The 19296-nt window shown below is 38.5% G+C and overlaps 1 protein-coding gene across 19 annotated transcripts in view; it reads left to right on the plus strand.

The window, feature by feature from the left end:
- The window catches only part of CSNK1G1 (casein kinase 1 gamma 1), a 235182-nt gene that overhangs the window by 94693 nt on the left and 121193 nt on the right, over positions 1 to 19296 (plus strand). For all 19 annotated transcript variants that reach the window (XR_009209593.1, XM_058427276.1, XM_058427280.1 and 16 more), the window contains one exon: positions 2600 to 3000. Coding sequence is in view for 18 of the 19 variants with exons in the window: in XM_058427276.1 (XP_058283259.1) it covers positions 2820 to 3000 (181 nt within the window). In the remaining variant the exon portion in view is untranslated. The remainder of the gene's footprint in view (positions 1 to 2599; positions 3001 to 19296) is intronic.

A 19296-nucleotide genomic window follows, 5' to 3' on the forward strand; every position in this document is an offset into this window, starting at 1 on the left:
GGATAATGAGGGCTATGTGTGATTATTCCATCTAATGTTATACTAGTCTAAGTGCAATGGAAGAAATTAATGCGAAGTATTATAAAAATAACATCCATCTGTTGGAAAAAACAGAGTGAGCAAAAATGAAAAATATGAAGAGAAATAGACAATGTAATATAGTTTCCAAATCTTATAAATGAGGCTATCGTAGTGATAATTTTTGAAAATTTGTGAGTTCATTGAATACTTATAAATTGACTGAATTGGGCCGAGACACATTCTGCCTCTGTCCTCATATTAACTTATAATGGAAGGAAGTATAGTTGACAGTCTCACACATAGACACACTCCCAACAATTATGATGTTTTTTTCTCTTTCTTTCTAATATCATTTGAGGGATTGGGCAAAAGACAAGGATAATCAGGATAGTGGATATACTTGGAAATAGGAGAAACAGTGAGGAAATATGAATTCTTAATGTTGTTCATGTAGGAAGTTCAGTAGTTGCTGACTTCCTTTCATCGCTTTGATTTTTTTCCTTTACAGAATATACATTATAAATATAAATCTATTGTAAAGCAAAGAAAACAAAAATGAAAAGCAGTTTATTTAAACTATAATAAAGCAAACAGAGGCCGGGCATGGTGGCTCACACCTGTAATCCCAGCACTTTGGGAGGCTGAGGTGGGTGGATCACCTGAGGTTAGGAGTTCGAGACCAGCCTGGCCAACATGGTGAAACCCCGTCTCTACTAAAAATACAAAAAATTAGCTGGGTGTGGTAGCAGGCACCTGTAATTCCAGCTACTTGGGAGGCTGAGGCAGGAGAATTGCGTGAACCTGGGAGGCAGAGGTTGCAGCTAGCCGAGATCTCGCCATTGCACTCGAGCCTAGGCAACAAGAGCGAAACTCCATCTCAAAAATAAATAAATAAATAAAGCAACCAGATTGTGTTATTGGATTATGTGCCCACTTCTACAGTGAGCTGACAGCTTTTTACCTGTTACTTTAGTAGGGAATTACAGGTGTCCTCAGGAAGTTTAGAGTATAGGCATCTTTGCTCTGTTGTATAATTGGCGATAATAACCAAACATTTGTTCTAATTCTCTTAAGTTTTCTTTCTTTCTTTCTTTTTTTTCTTTGAGACAGAGTCTCACTCTGTCACTCAGGTGGGAGTGCAGTAGCACGAGCTCGGCTCACTGCCACCTCCACCTCCTAGGTTCAAGCTATTCTCCTGCCTCAGCCTCCTGAGTAGCTGGGATTACAGGTGCCTGCCACCACGTCCAGCTAATTTTTATATTTTTAGTAGAGACAGGGTTTTGCCATGTTGGCCAGGTGGTCTCAAACTCTTGACCTCAGGTGATCTGCCTGCCTTGGCCTCCCAAAGTGCTGGGATTACAGGCGTGAGCCACCGCACCCGGCCTTCTCTTCCCTTAAGTTTTAAGGAAAACATTTATGAAAGTGAAATATAAGTGTGTGTTTAGCATGTGATTGGTGATAACAGTATTTTTCTTTGTTAAGAATACGCATATGGATAATCAAATATAGCATCAAAATTATCTCATTGCAAACATTTGTGTTGGGCTCAGTCCTGAATTTGGACACTGCAGAATTTTGGTAGAGATGAATGTTATGCTTAAAATTTTTTTTTTTTTTTGCTTTATTTTCTTTCTTTTTTTTTTTTTTTCCCGAGATGGAGTCTCGCTCTGTTGCCCAGGCTGGAGTGCAGTGGCGCATTCTCAGCTCACTGCAAGCTCCGCCTCCCGGGTTCACGCCATTCTCCTGCCTCAGCCTCTCTGAGTAGCTGGGACTACAGGCGCCCGCCACCGCGCCCGGCTAATTTTTTGTATTTTTAGTAGAGACAGGGTTTCACCGTGGTCTCGATCTCCTGACCTCGTGATCCGCCCGCCTCGGCCTCCCAAAGTGCTGGGATTACAAGCGTGAGCCACCGCGCCCGGCCTTTTTTGCTTTATTTTCACTTTGGGGTTCTGCAAAGGATCTCTTTTTGGCACTCTGTCATTGCATACTCAGCATACAGCAAAAACCACCAAAGTTTAGCTTTTCAGAACTTTAGGACTACTTAATACCAATAGAGTTTTGGAATTTCCTTCATAGAGGTTGTCTGTGTTGATTGGTAACTGAAGATTACATAATTCTTGCCAGTGCTTGGTAAATGGTGGGGATAGGGGAATGGGGGAGTGAATAGTCTAATTTCTTATAAGTTTTGGTGAAATTAAAAGGAAGAGCTTAAAATTAAATCAGCCTCAGTTTCTTTAACTTGGTTTCAGCACTGCTATGTATTTCTGTTAGCCAGTGATGAAAAAAACAACAATTGTCTTTCTTTTTGGTCATATGTACATTACTAGAAGAAAGCATTCTATATTAAAGGCTTGTGTGTTTCCTTAGCTTCTATGGTTTGCAGCCTACTGAGCTTATGATACCATGTGAATAACTAATCCAGATGGTTAAACTGTTGGAGGATAGAAAACCAAAACCCATTTCAGGAAGCTATGCATTTTGCTCACCTTTGGATAGGATTCATTCTAATTGGTAGTGACTTTCTGAATTTGTTTCAAAATTTAATTTTTAACTACATGTTTTCTTGATTTTTACCTAGGTTACAAGATGTTTACCTAAGCTTGAGACCCAGTGACTACATTTCCTACGGGAACAAATAAATGGTTTTTCATCTCCCAGAGATACATTAGAAACAAATATGGTGCTAAAAGAACTCCTTACCTTTCTCTGACTACAATTTATTTGGACATACTTTTGTACTGAAGAGAGGTATACACACTGAAGTTACTTGCTGTACGGAGACTCTGTCCTGTAGGATCATGGACCATCCTAGTAGGGAAAAGGATGAAAGACAACGGACAACTAAACCCATGGCACAAAGGAGTGCACACTGCTCTCGACCATCTGGCTCCTCATCATCCTCTGGGGTTCTTATGGTGGGACCCAACTTCAGGGTTGGCAAGAAGATAGGGTGTGGGAACTTCGGAGAGCTCAGATTAGGTAAGCACTTGGTTATGTCAGTGACTTCTACTAACAACAATACCTATGATAAGCTTTGGTGTGTTTCAAGACAAGCTGTTTATAGTTTTACAGGAAATTTTTCTTGAGGAGAACTTGTTGTTATAAGAAATAATTTGTGAAGGGGCACTATGGTCATTATCAATTATTTGTTATCCAAGGCTCATCTCTCTTTATGTGTGTGCGATGGGCTTTAAAGTTTTCTACCAGTTCTGAGATTTTCTGATGAAGATAGAGTTGCATACAGATATCAGTAAAATGCGGACTCTGATTTAGGAGGTCTGAGGTGGAGCCCCAAATTCTGCATATTTTTACAAACTCCAGGTGATGCAGATGCTGTTGGTCCTTTAAGAAGGGCATAAGGCCTTAGTTTAATTCAGACTCTGCCCCTGAAAAGAAAAGAGTAAATCCTTACTCAGTAATACCCAGGCTTAGTCTGCAAGGATATACAGTACATCCTGTTTGGAGAAGTTTTCCAACAGATAATTTGTTGGCATTTCTTCCTGGAGTTTCCAGCATTAGAATTAAGTTAGAACTCCAAGGAGAACTTAGGCAATTTTATTTCCCAACTAAGGCAATGGATTTTCTATTTCAATTATGATTTATGGGTGAGATGGAAAATAATGACAAAATTAATCTGTCTAAAGATGTGAGATTGGGAAGAAGGTACATTGGGTATTTATATATATAAATTTATATAAAAATATAAAATTATATATATATAAAAATATAAAATTATATATATATATATATATATTTTTTTTTTTTTTTTTTTTTTGAGACGGAGTCTCACTCTGTTGCCCAGGCTGGAGTGCAGTGGCACAATCTCGGCTCACTGCAAGCTCTGCCTCCTGGGTTCACGCCATTCTCCTGCCTCAACATCCCAAGTAGCTGGGACTACAGGCGTCCACCACCACGCCCGGCTAATTTTGTTTTTTGTATTTTTAGTAGAGACAGGGTTTCACCATGTTAGCCAGGATGGTCTTGATCCTCTGACTTCGTGACCCGCCTGCCTCAGCCTCCCAAAGTGCTGGGATTACAGGCATGAGCCACCGTGCCCGGCCATTTATATACTTTTTAATGACTCTCCCTTGATGAGTGGGATAGAGAAAATAAAAGGCCATATAAACGTATGAAGTTGGGGATTAGCCTGGAGAATGTGGAAAGGTCATCTTTTAGGCTAAAGTGTTTTCTTTTTCTTCATAGCTCTTGAGACTGTGGATTAATATGAAGACTCATTGTAAGAAACTTTGGCCCTTGGGGGGAGTGGTGGGAGGGTGGGAACATAACGTAATTACGTTTGTTACCTCTGCTACTTCTTTTTCTTTTTGAGATGGAGTGTCGCTCTGTCACCCAGGCTGGAGTGCAGTGGTGCGATCTTAGCTCACTGCAACCTTCTCCTCCCAGGTTCAAGTGATTCTTGTGCCTCATCCTCCAGAATAGCTGGGACTACAGGCATGTGCCACCATGCCCAGCTTATTTTTTTTTTTGTATTTTTGTGGAGACGGGCTCTTGCCATATTGGCCAGGCTGGTCTTGACCTCCTGGCCTCAAGTGATCCACCCGCCTCGGCCTCCCAAAGTGCTGGGATTACAGGCGTGAGCCACTGCGCCTGACCACCTCTGCTACTTGTGATGGTCCTGCATAGAGAACATGGACAAAATCTTACCTCTGATCCCCCATAGAGAGCCTTGGAGAAACATCGCTATATTGGCCAGAGACCATTTGAATTTAAGAATAATGAGAATGGATTTATTTTTACTGTTAGAAGGCTGGCAACCTGGAAATTCAGGACTTGATTAGGATAATGAAAGGATCTTTATATTTAGAATTGTGTTCGGGTTACCAAAGCCAGCAGATGCTACTTACAATAGGAGTAAGATGTGTAATTACTGCTTTACTTTCTAGCAATTACAGAGTTGCTTTAACGAACAGTTTTGTGAATATTTCTTTATGTCATAGATTGACTGTAACATCACAGTACTACTTGGATGGATTAAATAATTATGACATAAACGTCCACAAAATGATTGCTAAGAGGCAATTTCTAATGCATCTAAGTCTTTGAATTCTCAAAACATCAGACAATTGTTTCATTTCTGTGAAAGTGAAGAAAAACCTTGGTGAATTAAAAGTGGGAATCTGTTTAATCACTTAAGTCTGGATTTGTATTATAAGTTTACATGGGAATGGAAAAATTCATTCAGTTAAAAGCATACATTTATAGCCCATATAGATTTTCAGAGTAGTATTGTGTTTTGTTTCCTCTTTGAATCTGAGATAATTTTGATGTTTCTCATTTGGACTTGCCTGTAGTCAGAAGAACTTGTCTTTCTTTTCATGTGCTTTTACTCTTCTCTGCTTATCAAGTTTTCATTAGCCCTGGGACCATACTGTTATGGCCTTGTATCTAGAAAAGATACTTTCAGAATTATTTGGCATCTTCCTAACAATAGAGTGGGCTGCATACCCCATTTCGTCGTTTTCTTGTTCTAATATTAGCGAGGAGAAGATTGTAAACTACAAAATTCCAAAGTCAAGGCAGGTGCAGTCAGGCCTCCATCATGGCTACCACCTACAAGGCTCTGCTTCTCTAAACTAATTTCCTTTCCTAGACACACAGTCTCTCAAACAGCCAAGTGCATTTCTTCTTCTTCTTCTTTTTTTTTGAGACAGGGTCTTGCTCTGTTACCCGCACTGGAGTGCAGTGGCATGATCATAGCTCACGCAGCCTCCAACTCCTGGGCTCAAGTGATCCTCCTACTTCAGCCTCCTTAATAGCTAGTGCATAAGAACACGCCCAGCTAATTTTTTTATTTTTAAATGTTTTGTAGAGATGACGTTTTGCAGGCTGGTTTTGAACTCCTGGCCTCAAGTGATTCTCCTGCCTTGGCCTCCCAAAGTGTTGGGATTACAGATGAGAGCCGCCATACCTGACCAACCATGTGCATTTCTGCTTCACAGCCTTTACACTCGCAATTCCTTCTGCTTGCAGAATTATTTCCCTAAAATTTTGCATAGCGGGTTGTTTCTCATCCTTTAGGCCTCAGCTTATGTCTTACCTTCTCAGAGAAACATTCTGTCACTTGTTCCTCATTCCCATTTAAAATAGCACGTTTCTTCTCTAGCACATCCTGTCTCATCAAACTGCTTTATTTTATTCATTGCATTCATCACTATCTGAAATGACCATATGTATGTTTCCCTATCAATTACCTCTCCTTACTTGAATATAGGCCCTTTAAAGGGCAGGGATTCTTTCTGTATTGTTTACTGTTATTTATGAGCTGGAAGGATAAAAAGCTGATGAATAGAAGAGGGAGGAAAATAAAGCATACTTTCTTTGGGTTCCAGGTTTATGTGGGGGTGGTGGTAGATAGTAGACCTATCGATTCTAAATAGCAAAAAAAAAAAAAAAGTAACGATAGTGCATTTTGGTTCTCTGCAAATATTTCCACCCCATTATACAGTTTTCTTTTTTTTTTTTAAGACGGAGTTTTGCTCTTTTTGCCCAGGCTAGAGTGCAGTGGCGCAATCTTGGCTCACTGCAACCTCTGCCTCCCGGGTTCAAGTGATTCTCCTGTCTCAGCCTCCCAAGTAGCTGGGATTACAGGCGTGTGCCACCATGCCCGGCTAATTTTTTATTTTTAGTTGAGGCAGGGTTTCACCATGTTGGCCAGGCTGTTCTCGAACTCCTGACCTCAGGTGATCTGCCCACGTCAGCCTCCCAAAGTGCTAGGATTACAGACGTGAGCCACTGCACCCAGCCCTCATCATACATTTAACAACTATTTCTTGAATATTTACTGATACTAGACTCTGGGAAGGATAGAAATAACAAGATATAGTTTTTGTCCCTACAAATACCACAGTCTAGTGGTAGACAGAGAAAAACAAATTGCAATACAAAGTGATAATATAGCAGATTGGGGGCTGGGTGTAGTGGCTTATGCCTGTAATCCCAGCACTTTGGGAGGCCAAGGCAGGCAGATCACTTGAGCTTAGGATTTCAGTACCAACATGAGCAATGTGGCAAAACCTCGTCTCTACAAAAAATACAAAAATTAGCTGGGTGTGGTGATATGCACCTGTAGTCCTAGCTACTTGGGAGGCTGAGATGGGAGGATGGCTTGAGCCTGGGAGCCTGATGCTACCATGAGCCAAGATCACATCACTGCACTCCAGCCTGGGCGACAGAGTGAGACCCTGTCTCAAACAAACAAACAAAAACCAGATTGTATAGAAACTACATTGGCAGAGAAGGTTAATAAAGGCTTCAAAGAGGAGGTATGATGTGATGATAGGACAGGATTTCTGCTGGTAGACATAAGGAAGAAGAGCTTGTGCAGGATACACAATCACTAGATACTGTGCAAGTGACAGCAGCATTTAGTTATACATGACTGGGTCATAGGATGTGAAGTGAAAGAAAAGTAATAGAATGAAGCTTTTAGGTAAGTTGGGACGAAATTGTGAAGTGTTTGCATATATTAAAGCATTTGGACTTTATCCTGTAGGCAATGGGGTCGAATCATCAGGAGTTTTACAACAGGGTGACATAATCTAGTTTATATTCCAGAAAGAGTATTCGGGTTGTATTGTAAGATTAGATCAAATAGGAAAGAAATTGACATCTTGTAGATTTTGCTCTAATTGTAATACTTACCGTGTTGTACTTTATTCTTCCATTTCTCTCTCCCAAGATAGGTGTAAGGGTATTACTTTGCTTTATTAGTCCTCATATTCTAATTCCTTTCACTGTGTGTGGTATGTAATGGGTACTCAAGAAAGGCTGAATTGTCCATGTCAGAAGTAGCAGGGCCCTTGGTCTTAGCTCTGAAAATGGAAGTGAGATGGAGAGAGGACAGGGTAAATTAGAAATTTTAGACATAGTCTATAGGCAGGATTTAGTCACTAATTATTTGATGGGAAGGAGTCAAAGATGACTAAATGTGTCAGCTTGAAGAGACCTTGTAAATGAGGAAGATCTAAACCCATTTATGTTGGAGGCTGCAAGTTTTTTTTTGTGAAAAATCAGACCTTGGTGATGACCTTGAGCAGTAGTATATAAATAACTCCCACCAGCCTAGCATTCCAATAATGGAACACTAGGCATAAATGAGTTAATTGAGATAGTAAATATAGGACTAGGGAGAGTGGTTGGGAAGGCAGGTAAGATAGAGTTTGTGAATATTTGAGGACTATGTGACACATATGCAGAAATGCATATCTGAGACTTAGAAAGTTAGGCTTGAGATAGGGATTAAGAAATCACACCAGACCAGAGACGGGGTTTCACCATGTTAGCCAGGATGGTCTCGATCTCCTGACCTTGTGATCCGCCCACCTCGGCCTCCCAAAGTGCTGGGATTATAGGTGTGAGCCACCACACCTGGCCACCCTCTTTTTTTTTTTTTTTTTTTTTGAGATGAAGTTTTACTCTTGTTGTCCAGGCTGGAGTGCAATGGCACGATCTTGGCTCACGGCAACCTACGCCTCCTGGGTTCAAGCGATTCTCCTCCCTCAGTCTCCCAAGTAGCTGGGATTACAGGCACCTGCCACCACGCCCAGCTAATTTTTTGTAATTTTTGTAGAGACGGGGTTTCACCATGTTGGCCAGGCTGGTCTTGAACTCCGGACCTCAGGTGATCTGCCTGCCTCAGCCTCCCAAAGTGCTGGGATTACAGGCACTGCTCCTGGCCCTTCCCTATCTTTTTAAAATGAGCCGTGTGTATTTTGTATCAGAAAAAAGTAGTAATCAAAGCAAAAAAATTTCATTAAAGCAACTTTTTTAAAAAAGAAAATACGCTTATTGCTTAAATTTTTTTTAATTTTTTAAAATTCTACTTTAGAGGTGTCTGTGGAGATAACCACTAATGATGGTTTAATTTTCTACAGCTCAAAAATGTGTATTAGGACATATTTTAGAAATGCAATCAAATTGTGCTCTAAGCTTCCTTTTATGGCTGGGCGTGGTGCCTCATGCCTGTAATCCTAGAACTTTGAGAGGCCGAGGTGGGTGGATCACCTGAGGTCAGGAGTTTGAGACCAGCCTGGCCAACATGGTGAAACCCCATCTCTACTAAAAATACAAAGAATTAGCCGGGCTTGGTGACAGATGCCTGTAATCCCAGCTACTTGGGAGGCTGAGACAGGAGAATCAGTTGAACTTGGGAGATGGAGGTTGCAATGAGCTGAGATTGCACCACTGCACTCCAGCCTGGGAGACAGAGTGAGACTCCATCTCAAAAAAAAAAAAAGCCTCTTTTTATTGCTTAATAGAGCATGAACATCTTGTTTCAACTTAAATATATCTCATCAATTTTAAATATTTCTATGGTATTCAATTTAGCCATTATCAATATACACACAAATTATTTTGTATTTTAATATTATAATTACTACAGTACTCCTGCAGTCTCCAACTTTTTTGGCACCAGGGACCCATTTCATGGAAGACAATTTTTCCATGTACCAGGAGTGGAGGATGGTTTCAGGATGAAACTGTTCCACCCCAGATCATCAAGTATTAGATGTAGCCTAGATCCCTCACATGCGCAGTAATAGGGTTTGCACTCCTGTGAGAATCTAATGCTGCCACTGATCTTTCAGGTGGCACTCAGGTGGTAATGCTTGCTTACCCACTGCTCACCTCCTGCCGTGCAGCCTGGTTCCTAACAGGGCCATGGACTGGCACTGTTCTACTCAATCTCCTTGTAGTTTAAAGTTGGTTTAATTTCTTAGACTACATCCTGGAAGCGTAGTTTTTGTGTCAAAGGATATGTATGTTTGCAATTTTGTTACACATTGTCAGTTTGTCCTCCAAAAAGATGTTTCAGTTTGTGTGTATGTGTGTCCTTGTGCTTATTTCCTCCAGTACTTCAGAAATCTTAATATCAAGAATCTTTTCATCTATGCCAGTCTGATAGGGGAAAATGGTATTACTTAAATGTGTATGTGTTCATAGATGAAGTTAAACATATTTACACATATTTGCGTATTTTTTAAAGAGTTATTTCTGTGTGGCATTTGCCCATTTTCAATGGAAAGATTATTTCTCTGGAGTCTTTTGTGTGCTGGCTCAATGAAAGGAGAATTATGCAGATTTAAGACAGAAGGGAAAATTGATGGGTAGTGATTGTGCAGGTAGGAGGACATGATGGGATGAAAACAGATTTTATAGATTGATACTAACTGAAAAACATGGGGAATCTCGTGAGAACTTTCTCATTTTTAAAGTTTTGAGCCTTCTGCTGAATCAGGCCTGGAAAGAATCATGTAAACATTAAAATAAGAAAATTATTTTCCTCCAGAGTTAAGAAAATATACATCCTCAATGTACAGATAATTGCTGGTGTTTTTCTTAGTTGCAAGAATAAGTAGATAGATGATATTTATTTATGAGATGGAGTCTCGCTCTATCACCAGGCTGGAGTGCAGTAGTGCGATCTTGGCTCACTATAACCTCTGCCTCCCCGGTTCAAGCAGTTGTCCTGCCTCAGCCTCCTGAGTAGCTGGGATTACAGGTGCCCGCCACCATGCCCGGCTAATTATTTTTTGTATTTTTTTAGTTGAGACAGGGTTTCACCATGTTGGCCAGGATGATCTCGATCTCCTAACCTAGTGATCCACCCGCCTCAGCCTCCCAAAGTGCTGGGATTATGGGCATGGGCCACTGCGCCCGGCGAGTGATATTTCTTTCACATCCACATAGAGGTGCACGTGTGTTTATAGGAGACCTGTTAGACTAGAGAGACAGGCATATAATTTTAATAATATTCATATTATCTTTTTGAAGTAGGATAGGGTGAGAGGGTGTTTTTACTTGCATACAAGAAAATGGAGGCACAACAGATTAACCTTTTTGATCTTTTCCATCTTTGGTGTCTGATGAAATATGCAAAAATGCATTAGCACAGGATACTTCTGACAAAGGTAAATAAATTGGCTAAGAGTAGCAGCTTGTTCTGTGACACTCCTGCATGGCTTCTAAAGTAAGACACTTATTTCTGTGATTGATGTAGGGTTTATATGACAGGCTCTGCATATTGTTCTTTCCTTGTCTGAATTACTGAACTGTCACTTGTGAACTTAAATTGGAACTTTTTTTTTTGAGACGGACTCTAGCTCTGTCGCCCAGGCTGGAGTGCAGTGGCTCGATCTCAGCTGACTGCAAGCTCTGCCTCCCAGGTTCACATCATTCTCCTGCCTAAGCCTCCCGAGTAGCTGGGACTACAGGCGCCTGCCACCATGCCTAATTTTTTTTTTATATGTATATTTTTAGTAGAGACGAGGTTTCACCATGTTAGCCAGGATGGTCTCGATCTCCTGACCTTGTGATCCGCCCTCCTCGGCCTCCTAAAGTGCTGGGATTACAGGCGTGAGCCACTGCACCCTGCTTAAATTGGAACTTTTAACTTCTGCTACTAGCTGTTCTTTTTTTGGCAGTTGTAATTATTAACAATTTACAGATCAGTACTATCTAAAGCAGTTCATTTCGTATTATATCCCACAGTCTTAGATCCATTATTTTCCACTCCAAGTCAATGGGAAAAGAAAAGTGAGCAGGCAGAACTCTCCATGTTACCTGTTTTATACATTGAGTTTTCAATAAGATTTTGTTTGAAAGGTATGATTCTGCTGCTTTGAACATTTTTTTTTTTTTTTTTTTTTTTTTTGGAGATGGAGTCTCGCTCTGTCGCCCAGGCTGGAGTGCAGTGGCGCAATCTCGGCTCACTGCAAGCTCCGCCTCCCGGGTTCACGCCATTCTCCTGCCTCAGCCTCTCCGAGTAGCTGGGACTACAGGCGCCCGCCACCCCGCCCGGCTAATTTTTTGTATTTTTAGTAGAGACGGGGTTTCACCGTGGTCTCGATCTCCTGACCCCGTGATCCGCCCACCTCAGCCTCCCAAAGTGCTGGGATTACAAGCGTGAGCCACCGCGCCCGGCCTGCTTTGAACATTTTTGAAAGTCGTCTGAGAGAATGCAGGCTTAAGATGAAACATAATTTTATTTTATTTTATTTTTGAGATGGAGTTTCACTCTTGTTGCCCAGGCTGGAGTGCAATGGTGTGGTCTTGGCTCACCACACCCAGCTAATTTTTTGTATTTTTAGTAAAGATGGGGTTTCACCATGTTGGCTAGGCTAGTCTCGAACTCCTGACTTCAAGTGATCTGCCCGCTTTGGCCTCCCAAAATGCTGGGATTACAGGCGTGAGCCACTGCGCCCAGACCAAAATGTAACATAATTTAAAGATATTTCTTCTGTAGTTCAAAATGAAGCCATTTTAAAATCAAATTTTTGCTTTTAAGTTAATAGTTTTTTAGAAAATCATGGTATTTTAAACAAATACCATTAGAAAATCATGGTATTTTAAACAAATATATATCAGCCAAACACCTAATTAACCAGAAACATTGATACATTATATATTTGTAACCTTGTTAAAGTTTTCTTATAAATTTACAAATTTTTAGATTCTGTGGATGGAACAAACTAAAACAAGTTTTAGAAGTCATGTCATTATTATTCTGCTTAAGTGATTAAAAATAGAAGTCTTGGCTGGGCATGGTGGCTCACGCCTGTAATCTCAGCACTTTGGGAGGCCGAAGCGGACAGATCACTTGAGGCCAGGAGTTCGAGACCAGCCTGGCCAACGTGGTGAAACCCCGTCTCTACTAAAAATACAAAAATTAGCCAGGCGTGGTTGTGGACGCCTGTAATCCCAGCTACTTGGGAGGCTGAGGTGAGCCGAGATCGTGCCATTGCACACTAGCCTGGGTGACAAGAACGAGACTCTGTCTCAAAAAAAATAAATAAATAAAATAAATTAAATGATAACTTTAGATAAAATGCATTCTAATTTTTTTGTTGTTGTTATGTGGATATATTCCCTAATGGTGAAGTCTGAGTTTTTTGTGTAACTATCTGTCACCTGAATAATACGCATTGTATCCATTAAATAATTTCTCATTTTTCACCTCTCTCCTACCCTTCTAAGTCTTCAGTGTCTATTATTCCACACTCTGTGTCCATGTGTACACATTATTTAGCTCCCACTTATAAGTGAGAGCATGCATTTTTTGATTTTCTGTTTCTGAGTTGTTTCACTTAAGTTAATGGCCTGTAGTTCCATCCATGTTGCTGCAAAAAACGTGAAATTTTATTATTTTTTTAAGGGCTGAATAGTAGTAGTTCATTGCCTGTCTGCCTGTGTATGTGTGTGTGTGTGTGTGTGTGTGTGTGTGTGTAAGAAATGTGGTGTGTATGTGTATATATAATCATCCATGAGGGACACTTGTTTCCATATCTTTGGCGATAAACATAACATGTGCAGGCGTCCTTTTGATGTAATGATTTCTTTTCCTTTGGGTAGGTACCCAGTAGTGAGATTGCAGGATCAAATGGTGGTTTTAGTTTTTTGAGAAACTTCCATACTGTTTTTCATAAAGGGTGCACTCATTTACATTCCCGCCAACAGTGTATAAGTGTTCTGTCTTCTCTGCACCCATGCCAACATCTTTTATTTTTTGACTTTTTAATAATAGCCATTCTTAGGAGTGTAAAAGGATTATTGGAAAAACCAACCAAACAAAAAATAATAATAATAGCCATCCTGACTGGTATAAAATTATATCTTATTGTGGTTTTAATTTGCATCTCTCTGCTGATTAGTTCTTTTGAGCATTTTTTCCTATGCTTCTTGGTCATTTGTATGTCTTCATTTGAAAAATGTTCATGTCCTTTGCTCACCTTTAGATGAAGTTATACGGTTTTTTGTTGTTGTTTGAGTTCCTTGTAAATTCTTACAATTAGTATTGTAAATACTATAAAATCCTTGTAATTGGATATTAGTTTCCTGTTAGATGCAGAGTTTGCAAATATTTTCTCCCATTCAGCAGGTTGTCTGTTCACTCTCTTATTTCTTTTGCTGTGCAGATGCTTTTTAGTTTAATTAAATCCCATTTGTCTATTTTTGTTTTTGTTGTGCATTTTAATTTTCTTGAAAGATTATCAAATGTATATGAGATTCTTGTTTGTAGTAGTATCGTAGTTTAAATTTCTTTTGGAATTACACCCTAGTTTAACTTAAGCACAATTTGTTAAAGTTAAGCAGTTTTAACAGATCTTGGAGAAGAATTATCTCTGTCAATAGCATAATCCATCAAAATAAAGTAGAAGTGAAGAGTTCTAACCACATTAGCTGACACACAGTCTGCATTGCATTAATATGGTAATTTTAGAAGTGTCACAGATATAATACTTGCAAGATTATGCATTGACATCTTGACTGGTTAACCAGGAGAATATAATGGTAAAATTTCCAGGCTTGCCAAACAATTCCGGAATTTTTTTTTTTTTTTTTTTTTCTGATACAGAGTCTCACTCGGTCGCCCAGGCTGGAGTGCAGTGTTGCAATCTCGGCTCACTGCAGCCTCCATCTCCTGGGTGCAAGTGATTCTCGTGCCTTGCCTCAGCCTCTGGAGTGGCTGGGGTTACAAGCGTGCGCCACCACGGCCGTCTAGTTTTTGTATTTTTAGTGGAGATAGGGTTTCGCCATGTTGGTCAGGCTGGTCTCAAACTCCTGACCTCAGGTAATCTGCCCACCTTGGCTTCCCAAAGTACTGGGATTACAGGCGTTAGCCACCGTGTCTGGCCAGAATTTTTGAGGACTATGATAGTAGGATGGTTATGGGCAACAGAAGTTTATAGAAAGATGTGTTTATGAGGGTGATTCAGAAGCAGTATTTACATGATGTCACCATGCATCCTAAGGAAAAAACTATCTGAACTTATGGCCTACTTTTCCAGAAGAAGGCAAAGCTTTTGTCAAAGAAAGTGCAGCTTACTGCCAGCTGTTGTGGGCTTTCAAAGAGCAGGTGATGCTGGATTGATTCAATTTTTTTTTTTCTATGTTGGGGTTACTAGGACAAGAGGAAATATATATATACACATGCACACAAACACACACACACACACACACATATAACTTTATAAAGTATCATATGTAATATTTTTTATAATTTATCTTTAATTCCAATAACTAGGTTACATAGATTCTAAAGTCCTGAATCCTATAGGCAAGTGGTTCAATTCTTTTATCCATGTCGTCTAGATACCTCCTTATTTCTAAATATTATTTCTTAATTTTTAAATATTAGATATTGTTATTGATTGTCTCACACATGCCATCCCTAATGACATACATCCTTGCCCATATTCTCCCAATATACTTATGTCATATTTTTTTGGTTCCATAATTTTTTTACATTTACAGCTTTATGGCTGTGGAAGTATTGTTTACAACCGAGCTATGAGAGCACTGTTACTGTATTTCCTTTTTAGTATGACTCCATCATTCCTTCCCTCAGAATTAAAAATTGCTGATACTTGATTTTTAAAAAAAATTCTTAGTTATCTATATACCTTTCATTAATTTTTTTCCTTCAAGTCCAACAATTAAAAAATTTGTCATGATATTAGGTAATTCTGTGTTTAGATTCCTTTTCTGCTGGATGGCTTAGTTTTGCTAAGTCATTTACCATTTGTTTATTCAATTCTCATCTTCCAAAATGTTGACATCTCTAGTCTACTGTTTCCTCACCTATTCTCTTTGTCCTTTCTTGTTTCCTTTGTCCTTTCAGTGGGGTTTTGGAAATAAATAGAGCTAAATGCCTCAGTTTTTTTCTGCCATGTTAAACTAGATGTCTATGTTATACATTTTTATTTCAGCAAGGCATTTATTTGACATACTTTTGTGTATTCTGGTAACATATATAGAAATGTGCGGTGACTGATAAGATGATTAGGTAGATTTGTCATTCCTTTAACCATCTTCATCAAAGAGAATGAGTTAATGTATCATTGCCCCCACTGATGCTAAACAGTAGAATTCTGTATTTTGGTCCTATCCACTTCAACAGTGAATTGGATCAAACCTTTGAAGAACATACTAATGAAAGCTGAACACAACACAGTGCTTTGGGTGGGGCAGCTAATGTGTATTGCGGTTAACAGAATCAAGATTCAGCATTATATTAAATAAGCAAAGAGTTGAACAAAAGTCCTGACCATGGTTCACAAACCAGTTCTACTGTACAATTTTGGATTTGACAACTAGATTAACAACAATTAATTTGAAAAAGATGACTGTAAGTTTAGAATGAGGCAAGAATGGTCCCAGGCTTCCCAAAAGTTTATGGTAACTTTGAGTAACTTAATATTTGAAGTTCAGATCAACAAAAGTAGTTAAGTTTTAGACCTATAAAGAACTTTAGCATTGTCTAGTTCAACTGTCATCATTTTAAAGATGAGAGAAATTAAAAATTAAGTGGCTTGGTCTAGGGAGGACAACCAGCTTGTCACCGAGTTGGAACTACAGCCCAGATCCAAGACATCACAAATAGCTATTTCTATTATATGCCATGTAGTCTTACCAGTTACTGGTTAAGTGTATAGTTGAAATACCACATGCCAGAAAAAAATAGTTAGAAAGGACATCAGAATAAATGTCTAATTATAATACAAAGATGATAGTCATTAGCATTTAATATAATTACATGTTACCAGAAAAAGAAATATAAATAAAGTATAAAATGATAACTAATGATCTTTTAAGTGACACCATCTAGTTTTTATGGTGGATCATCCCCAACATTAATCGTCAGAGATTTTCCAGGGGGTGAGGAGGAAAAACATTGGTAAATTAATTATTGCGAAGTTTAATATTATACTATTGCAAAGTAAATTTAGAGCAGAATCAAAGTGGAGGATGTTATAAACACTATGCCTCTTTCAAATAAAAGGCTGGGGTAGATTTCCATAATTACCTAGCCATTTATTCATTTAACGAATTGTATTGAGCATCTGGTTTTTTGGCAGGCATTTAGCTAGGCCCTGGGGGTACAAAGATCATGTATAAGACATGGACCCTGCTTTTGCCAAGATCGTTATTTGGGGATTTACACTTAGAAATTAGTAACTATACTGCAATGCAGTAAGTAAAATAATAGAAAATATATATAAGATGTAATGTAGCTTAGAAAGAGTGATATCTCTGCTGGAATTGGCAAATGGCAGAAAAGCTGCACAAATAAGACACTGTGAGTTGAACCTTTAAGGCTCGAATTGGACAGTAAGGAGAAAGGGCTGGGGTCAGGGGGTGAGAATGTGAAAGAACATTCTCAAAAGAGGAAGCCGCACCGTACAAAAGGCATGGAGGTGTGAAATACAAGAAAATGTAAAGAACCTCAGCACTACTGGAAAGCATGGGTGACTAAGATCCACAGGGGTTGTTCAGTGGAATTGGTATTAGGAAGTGAGGCCGGAGATGTGAGCAAAGCCTGTTCTTGACCGTGATAGAGATTTTGGACTTTATTGTGTAGGCCATGAAAAAAGGAGGAATTACAAGTCATCGTTTGTTTGTTTTTTTCCCCTTCTTGGAGAAGATAAATTAACTAGAGTGATCTCACTCCCCTTTCCTCCAAAATGTAGTTTTTCTGTGCTTTTAGAAAACATGGAGCAATCTGTTTTTATCCAGAGGTGTTCATATCTAAAGAATAGTAGGATTTTTTTCCAGTTTATCAGGGCAAAAAGCTGAAACAGTAAATGCTTTGTGATTTAAGTAATTCTAAGTGTTTTTTGATTAAAGAACTATTCCAGGTAGTTTGGGTTAATGTTTGTACTGCGAAACTAGAAGTTAACATGTTAACAATATCTCAGCAGAGTGGGGTCCTTTTTGAGGGTTGTAATGCTACTTTTTATACTTGTTAGTCTTCTTTATTTTATAGAGTACTTCAGCAAATAGATTAACCTAAATGATAAACAGGTTTTTTTGGATTTGAACATCTAGACTATGGACAGGTTTAGGATAATTCTAATTTATGAAGCTTTTTTGTTTTGTTGGTTTGGGCAATTTTTTTTTGGTAGGCAATATTGCAATGTCATCACAAAAATTAGAACAAAGACTTTGTTCAGGTATGTGTGTACCTTGATATAAATGTTGGATATACTTTGGGATTTGGCTTTTTTATTAACTAAATTGCTATGTGGTTTTCATGATCATAATTTTAATGGCTACATTCCATTTCTTCAAGTGGAGTACTAGAACTGTTAACCATAAAATTGGGCTTCCAGTTAAATCTAGATTTTATTATAATAATAAATAACACAATAAACATTTTCATGAAAATAGAGGTTATGATAAGAAATATATCTTCCTCTGTAGCTTCTGGATAAATTTTATTTTGTATAGATTGCACAGAAAATTTATACATTGATGATACAACTATATTTTTCAATAGTTTTGTTCTACTCTAAAATATTTGTATTGAGGAGTCAAGGCTAAATGTAGAATTTTCACAATACTTGTATACAGTATAAGTTAACAGTAATATGAATTAGAATTACAAATTCTAGTTGCTGAAATTTTTAGCTGTGTCTTAGAAAAACTTTCATATGATATCACTTGTGTTAATAAGCTCCAGCTGTCTGGAACAAGGCTGAGGACTAGGAAACAAATCAAAATAATAATAAAAATTAAAAATATCTTAGCCAAAATAGTTCCCTAGTAGACATATAAGAGATACTAAATTATTCTCATTAAAAGACATAATATGTTTCTGGGGATAGATCATGAGAGAAGAGGTCTGAATCAATATTACACAAAAGTATATATATTTAAATCAAAAATTAAAATTTAAAAATTTCACTTACATTAGCATCAAGAATAAAATACTTAGGAATAAATTTAACAAAATGAGTACAAAATTTATACTCTGAAAACTATAAAGTATTGTCATAGGGAATTTAAGATCTAACTACATGGTAAGACATTCCACATTCATGGATCTCAAGATTTAATATTGTTAAGATGGCGGCACTCCCCAAGTTGATGTACAGATTCAACACAGTCCTTATCAGAATCTCAGCTGGCTTCTTTGTGATTCTAAAATCTATACAGAATTTCAAGAAACCCAGAAGAGCCAAAACAATCTTGAAAAAAGAAGAACAAAGTTGGATGACTCATACTTTGGATTTCAAAATTTACTACAAAGCAGACAGTGTGGTGCTCCCATCAGGATAGACATATAGATCGGTGAAATAGATTTGACACCTACCCATGAATCTCTAGTCAATTGCTCTTGACAGATGTGCCAAGACCATTCAATGGGGAAACAGTAATTATTTCGACAAGTGGTATTGGGACAACTGGATAGCCACAATCAAAAGATTCAAGTTGAACCCTTACCTCATACCATAAATAAAAAATTAACCCAAA

The sequence above is a fragment of the Hylobates moloch genome, unplaced genomic scaffold, assembly GCF_009828535.3.
Source record: "Hylobates moloch isolate HMO894 unplaced genomic scaffold, HMol_V3 SCAFFOLD_14, whole genome shotgun sequence".
Classification (NCBI taxonomy): domain Eukaryota; kingdom Metazoa; phylum Chordata; class Mammalia; order Primates; family Hylobatidae; genus Hylobates; species Hylobates moloch.